Raw genomic sequence first — 7,436 nt, 5'->3', positions numbered from 1 at the left:
TTGCCAGAGTCCTTGAAGACGAGATTCCTGTGTTCCTGACCATTATATATATTTTAAAATTTGCTTTCAAATAAATGTCATGGTTTCATTTATCTATGCTGCAATGACTGTCAGACTCAGGGCCCCACTTCAAGGCCCCTTCCCCTTTTATTTCTAAGCGCTCTCCCCGCTCGGTGCTTTGTAGGAGACAAAATTAAAGGAAATTAATGTAAACTCACATCCTGTCCCCGAATGACCTACCTGTAGGAACGATGACTGGAACTCCCAAGGTGAACAAAACCAGTTCCCTGCCTTCGCGTAACCGCGCTCAGCAGCAGGGGTTGGGTTTGCAGGGGGTGAGGAGCTCCCGCCGGGGCTTTCCTGCGGGCGCGGGGGGCAAGCAAAGCCCTTGGCAAGTGGGAAACGTCCCCGCGGGGACCGGGGGGTGCCGGTGGCAGCGATTTAACACGGAGCCGATTCCCCCGCGGAAAAAACGCGCGGGGCAGGGGAGCGTTGACTCATGCAAACGCCACTCCTGTGCTATTTTAGGATTCTTGGCAGCTATTAAGTGGGATAAAGTTTGGTTTTGCCTTTTACTGCAGGTTTATCTGGGGAGCGGCGCTGTGGGCGGCGAGGGGGTGTCTGGGCTCCTGGACTTTGCCCCGGCTTCGGCTCGGGGCGAGGCGGGAGGGCGCACGCAAGCGCCCGAGGTGCCGGCACAGACGTGGGTCATGGGGGCATCCGTGAAGGTGGACGAGCACAGGGTGGGAAAAACGCTTTCCTCATCCGAAGAGAAGGGATGTAGGGAGGCATCCAGGGCCAGGGATGGCCGGGGCAGGCGTGGGCAGAGGGAACATCGCTGCTGGGAGCAGCAGCCGCCCGCCCTGGTACGGTTCAGGGAGCAGCGCCAGTTTCTGCTCCATCAACAGGTACCAGGAGCTGCTTGAGCCTGACAGAATCACACAGAATCATCTTGGTTGGAAAAAACCTTGAAGATCATCTAGTCCAACCATAGTCCAGCCTCGACTGCCTGCAGCCAGTAGTTCTGCTGGACTTCTGCTGAGGAAGGAACAGATTTTCAAGCAGCTACCTGGGGTGGTGGAACAAGGGTGAAGCACTCCCAGGGCTCCCACTCGTGTTCCCCGTTTGCAGGTTTCCTGCTCTCCCAAAATCCCTGGGCCCCTGCCATGAAAATTTAGGCCCAGATGAGTAAAATCCCCCCCCCCAGCTCGCAGGGCACGGCCGGCAGCACCACCCTGGGTTTTGGGGTCGCCGGCTGCCTGCACGCCTCTCCCAGCCCCGTGCAGCCTTTCCTGCAGCTCCAGCCAAAGGGGCTTCTTTATTTTACTGCAGCACTCCAAGCAAAACCAAACACAGCCCCTGGCCCACTCGCCGTTCCCTGTGCAGCCCCAAAACTCATTTTCTCAGCAAGGGGCACAGCAAGAGCCGGTGGCTGCAGGGGCTTTTGCCCCCATCTGCTGATGGGAAGCGGGTCCCTTATTTTGCGCACACCCGCAGCACGGCGGCCTGCTGCCAAACCCCAGCGTGCCGCGGCCCGGGAGACCCAAATCCCTTTCAGCGATGCTTCGGCACCACAGAGCGCAGCAGGAATGTGCTGAGTGCTGGCAAAATGGGGCGGGATAAACACAGCCCAGATCCCCTGGACTCCCCTGTGCCCCCAGCGCCCTGCACCCCACCTTTGGCAGAGGGAACCCCCAGCTCAGGAGTCCTGCTGTGCAAAGAGCAGCTGACAGGCATTATCCTGAACGTGGGGTCTTGTGCCCCAAGTTTTCTCCTGTCATGCGTGCGATGGGGTGGCAGGGGGACAGCCAGTGTTTGCCCCCAGCCCCTCCCCTGCTGTCCTCTCTCTCTCCCCTCACTCGTGGTTTCCACCTCCACCGATGAAAGCCGGGGGTGCGATCATCTGCTCCCCGTGGCGCTGCATGAAACACCCCGTACCAGACCAGCTGCCGTAATATCAAATCCCCAACACCCCTTTTCCTCCAGGACTTGGGATTTTGGGCCAGTTGGCCCTCATCCCCTACATCTACACAACCCTCCTGCACAGCCACGGGGAGGGGGCACGGCTCTTGTTTGGGCCAGGCTGCTCTTCACATCTGCTGGGAAAGGCAAAGGCCTCTGCCCAGAATGTCCCGTTCCCTCTCCGTGCCACCGGCAAAGTGCCACCAAGCCGGGGGTTGGTTAGGAAAGCCGCTGGCACGGCGCCCGGCGCCGGAGCCAAGCCCAGACGGGGCCACGTTTCCCGGCTGCTCGGCGCCGGCCAGAGTCAAACCCTGAATGGCAGCAGGGATTGCTTCAGCTGAACCCCGCTTTTATTTCCATCGTGGATGGAGAAATTCCGTCAAAGAAAACAGGGGGAAAAAAAGATTTTCTTGTCTCATATACACAGGGCTCTCACCCCCCTCAGGGCAGCCCCTGTGCCCACATCGGGAGGTGTGCCTGCCTGCCCTTCCCCAAACTCTGATTGCTGAGTTTCCTTTTTTTAGTGATTTTAGTGCCTTTAGAGACTCTAACCCTGCCACAGCCAGGCTCAGCCCTGCGTGGGGTGCAGGCCTTGTCCTAAAGATCACCTAGTCCCACCCCCTGCCCCGGGCAGGGCCACCTTCCCCCAGCCCAGGTTGCCCAAAGCCCCGTCCAGCCTGGCCTTGAGCCCTGCCAGGGAGGGGGCAGCCACAGCTTCTCTGGGCAGCCTGGGCCAGGGCCTCACCCCCCTCACAGGGGAGAATTTCTGCCTTAGATTCATCTAAATCTCCCCTCTGTCAGTTTAAAGCTGTGACCCCTCGTCCTGTCCCTCTGCCCCTGATCCAGAGTGTGTCGTCCCCTCCCTTTCCCACAGCCCCTTTCAGCCCTGGGGGGCCGCTCTAAGGTCTCCCCGGAGCCTTCTCTCCTCCAGCTGAACCCCCCAACTCTCAGCCTGTCCTCACAGGGGTGCTCCAGCCCCCCAGCATCTCCGTGGCCTCCTCTGGCCCCGCTGGAGCAGGTCCGTGTCCTTCTGCTGTTGGTGCCCCAGAGCTGGACCCAGCCCTGCAGGGGGGTCTCCCAGAGCGGAGCAGAGGGGGAGAATCCCCCCCTGGCCCTGTGCCCACCCTGCTCTGGGTGCAGCCCAGCACACCGTTGCCTTTCTGGGCTGCCAGCGCACGTTGGTGGCTCACGGTCAGTTTTCTGCCCCCAGCCCCCCCAAGTCCCTCTCCTGGGGGCTGCTCTCCATCCCCTCCTCGCCCAGCCTGGGTTTGTGCCTGGGCTTGCCCCGACCCATGGGCAGGACCTTGCCCTTGGCCCTGTTGAACTCCATGGGGTTTGCCCGTCCCCCCTCTCCAGCCTGCCCAGGCCCCTCTGGATGGATCCTTCCCTCCCTCCCTCCCCTCCCTCACACCACACAGGTCGGTGTCGGTGGGGAACTTGCTGAGGGTGCCTCAATCCCACTGCCATGTCCCCAGCAAAGATGTGAAATTTCCCGGCCTGGGAAGGTGAACGTGGGTGCTGGTGCCTGCACCCGCTGCAAACAGTGGGACCGGCCGGGGCACTGGGCTCAGCTCAGCAACGCTGGGCGCCGCTGGGAAAATGAAGTGGCTGTTGGACCAGAGGCCGCCCTGGGGAATGTGCAAGCTGGCATTTGCTTTGCAAAGGCGATCGCTGCCCTCGTTATCCAGCGGATTTAACGGGGAGTGCAAACGCCGGGTGCCGGGCTGCTCGGCCGTGCAGGCAGGGTGTTTCTGCAACACTGAGCAACCTGCACGTAGCAACGGGATGGAGGGGGTCAGCGGAGCTGGCGCAAGGTCCCACGTGGGAGAGCAGCAAGGCAGAAGGAGAGGATGGGGACGTGGCTGGAAATGGGAATGGGGCCACACCAGCACGGGGGCGGCACGGGGCTGAGCGGGACGGGAGCTGAACGGCCCCTGGCGCTGCGCTGTGGGCTCCCAGGGCAGGAGCAGCCAGGACCACCCAGTGGGTAGCCCCCCAGGAAGGCGCTTGGCTGGCCCCTTCGGCACTGTTTGATGTTTTGTCTCACTCCTAAAAACTTAAACAACTCGGTGCTGTTATGTGCAGGAAACACGTCTCTGGCTGGCCCAGAACCTCTTCCCGTGGCAGCAGCTCCCACCCAGGCGCAGGCAGGACTCGAGTGGGCATCTCCTAAATCCCTGCGTGTTAACCCAGGGATTTAATCCAAACAGCTAAAACCCATGGCGCCGGAGAACATCTGGAGCCGAGAGCCTGCCAGCGTGGGGCAAAGAGCCGAGCCCCCCCAGCCAAGCCTGACACAGCTCCTGGGCCCCCTGTCTCTGTGATGCTGAACGTGGAGAATTATGAAAGTCAGGATTAAAGGGGAGGGAGGGGAGCAAACCACCCCGGATGCTTTTTGGCAGGCGATGAAAGGAAGGTTCAGCGGCAGCTGCTAGCCGGGAGCCGGCGGAGGGACAACTGCAGGTCCAGCTCCATCCCGGCTCCCCAGGATGGCAGCCACAGTGCACCCCCAGCACGGCAGCCACAGTGCACCCCCAGCACAGCCACTTTCTCTCCTCTCGCTGCAAAGCAGGAGGGACCTGTGTGCCTCCCGGGCATCCTCACTGCTTCTCTGGGCAAAGGGAGGGAAGGAAAACTGCCCCCAGCCAGGAAACCTGCAGGGAAAATGCAGTTTTAGGGCATCGCCTGCCATCGCGACCAGCACGGGTCAGGGAGCTGCTGCTATTGAGGAGAGAGAAAAGAGGCTTCAGCTGCTTTTCAGTTGCCTTCAAGACAGATTTAGCTCTGTGGCCGGCCACAGATGGGGCTGCGCGGCCAGACCGCCTGCGAGATACAATCAGAGATCTCACAGTCAAGCCGGAGATTTTAGTTGCTAATAGAGATACAGCAAATTAACCGCACTTAATTCGGAGGGTCGCCACACAATGCTTCCACCTGTTTTGCTGTGGTCCTGCCATCTGCCACCCCTCTACCTGATGCAAAAGAGGCCTTTTTTTCCCTTTCCCCCACTGCCGTGGGCTTCGTTAAGTCGTGTCGTATCTCATCAGGGCTGCGGTGGCAGGACAATGGGCAGTGAGAGCTGAGCCGAGGGAACAGATGCAAACTTTTGGAAGCTTTCCTTGCTGTAGTCAACACAACCGAGGGGCTACTTAAATCATGCTCTATATTCTGCCATGCAAACCAGTTTCGTATCCCGGTTTTGTTTTCGAAGTGGCTAATTCGAGTGATTCTGCGAGCAGCCTACCGAACGCCGCTCTGCCTCGCTCGCTGCCGTGCCACGCTCCAGCAAACGCCGCCTTGGGAAACGGCGCCTGCTCTTTGCGAGCCGAAGGAAAACGCCAACACAAGCAAACCTCTAAATCACAGGCTGCCAAAACCTCCGCCAGGGACCACCAAGGGTCCCGTCTGCAACCTCGGTCTGCTGGAACCAGTGGGGCCCTGCCAGCTCACAGCCCGGGTTGGGCAAGTGTTTTGGCACTCGCCACGGGAGGATGGAGGCTTTTAGGTGTGACAGCTGAGAAAGCGTGATCTTTGACACAGCTCCCATTAGAAGAAATCCTCCCCGGAGGTCTCCCAGGCTGAGACAGGCCATATGGCAGCAGAAGTAAGTTCCCGGAGAAAACCCCAAGTTCAACCCTGCACTAGGAAGCCCTGTGGAGGGGCTGGCGAGGGGCTGCCCGCTCCCTGGCAGCCAGCTGGCCCGGGGAGGGGGGGTGCTGGGGGTGCAGGGCTCCTCCGCTGGGCTCACACAACCACGGATCAGCTAAGCCAGCATCAGAAAATCAAGCTTGAGGGCCCAGCTGCAGAGCGGTCTTACGGCTCTGGCCGACGTGAAGCGTTGCTTCACCATAGCGGCCGTGGGGAAGAGCCCAGCCGCTCCCCCCACCAGGGATAGTTAAGGGGGGGGCACTGGGAGGCGTTTGCACCACAACTCCACCGACAAAGGTGCCTGAGGCCAGCGTGCCCAGGCTGTGGGGCAAGAGCTGGCCAGCCACCTCCCCTGAAATGTCACCGTCCCCGCCGCCGGTGCAGAAAGTCAGGAGAGCTCAACGTCGGGCTGTTACGGGCTCCAGTCTGCGCTCAGGAAAGGGATTTCTTACAAGTGTTAGAACAGGCTGCAACGCCTGTGACTCACCGGGAAATTACAGCGCGGCCTAGCAGAAGACAAAGTGGAGAGAGGGAGCAGGTCGCTCCTTGCAGCTGTCAGAAACTCCGGAGCTGCTGCTCTCCTCTCCTTGCAGCGGACGTCGGGAGCGGGGACGGGGACTGCGCTGCTGCGCGGTGCTGGGGCCGCCCCACGCGCCCTGAAACACTGTAGGGGGGTGATGTGGGAGCCCTGCAGCCGGGCACCAACGTTGCCTGCACCCCAATAACCTCTGAGACAGAGGCCAGAGCTGCTGAAGCTGCCTCCAGAATTTGGAGTTTCTCCACAGGCCGCCTTACCTTTCCGGCACAGCAAGGCTGGAAGAGAAACTCGCAGTTTACTACACACAGAGAATGTGTTTTAAGACTCTGCTGCCTTATTTGCCTCCTCTGGGCCTAACACCCAGAATAGTACAAGAGGTGTTGGGGTGTAACCCCCACCCCAGGCAGGGACCTGGAGGGAAGGTCTCACCCTGCTTCTGAGCTCCCCCACGCAGGACACGGAGCCAACTCAAACCCAAAAAAAGATGCACACGGATGAGAAAGCACGTCCCAGGAGACGCCGTGGATGTGAAAACTGGCGCCTGCACGAAGGACAGCGGCACGCTGAGGGCGGCCGTCCCTGTGCTCGTGTCCCTAGCGCTGCAGATGCTCTCCGGGGCTGCGGGTCAAGTCCTCGCAGGCGCAGGGAAGACACAACTTCATCCTAATTGTGAACTTCAAGGGAAACTTGTGGAATTTAGAGGCCAGGCTGTCGTGCCAACGCCACGACACAGTTCAGCTCCGCCAGGCCTGACTGTAACTCCTGTACCCCACGGCTGCTCTCTGGGGGTGCGGGGAGCCCCGGCTGTTCCCTCCGGCTGCGGCCATAGATCGGGGATGCGGGCACCAGCCAGGGCGGGCAGAGCAGCGCCCGTGTGCGAGCGGGCAAACGCCATGGCGGGGTGGGCCTGACCTAGGGAAAGGAACTAAGGCAGGCGTTTAAACTGAGAGAGGGGAGGTTTAGACCAGATCTAGGGCAGAAATTCTCCCCTGTGAGGGGGGTGAGGCCCTGGCCCAGGCTGCCCAGAGCAGCTGTGGCTGCCCCCTCCCTGGCAGGGCTCAAGGCCAGGTTGGACGGGGCTTTGGGCACCCTGGGCTGGGGGAAGGTGGCCCTGCCCGGGGCGGGGGGTGACGCTGGGTCATTTTTAAATTCCTTCCCTCCCGAACCACTCTGCGGGTCTAGCGAGGGTTTAAACCGATGCGTTCGCTCCGCGCATGCGCCGCCCCTTCCCTCCACAGGCCACGCCCCTCCCCTCCCTCCACCAATCAGCACCCTCCGCCCCGCCGGT

At 60.9% G+C, this 7,436-nt stretch overlaps 1 protein-coding gene across 4 annotated transcripts in view; it reads right to left on the bottom strand.

Moving 5' to 3' along the window:
* The window catches only part of SERBP1 (SERPINE1 mRNA binding protein 1), a 42,864-nt gene that overhangs the window by 28,503 nt on the left and 6,925 nt on the right, over positions 1-7,436 (bottom strand). For all 4 annotated transcript variants that reach the window (XM_026853331.1, XM_026853332.1, XM_026853333.1 and 1 more), the window contains exons 2-4: positions 5,212-5,215; positions 3,674-3,689; positions 1,328-1,334 (exon numbers count right to left, since the gene is read on the bottom strand). In XM_026853331.1, the coding sequence (XP_026709132.1) occupies positions 1,328-1,334; positions 3,674-3,689; positions 5,212-5,215 (27 nt within the window). The remainder of the gene's footprint in view (positions 1-1,327; positions 1,335-3,673; positions 3,690-5,211; positions 5,216-7,436) is intronic.

Source organism: Athene cunicularia (assembly GCF_003259725.1).
Source record: "Athene cunicularia isolate RWA chromosome 8 unlocalized genomic scaffold, athCun1 chr8_part1, whole genome shotgun sequence".
NCBI classification, from domain to species: domain Eukaryota; kingdom Metazoa; phylum Chordata; class Aves; order Strigiformes; family Strigidae; genus Athene; species Athene cunicularia.
The sequence above is the reverse complement of the archived record's forward strand: the minus strand, read 5'-3'. Positions and strand labels throughout refer to the sequence as shown.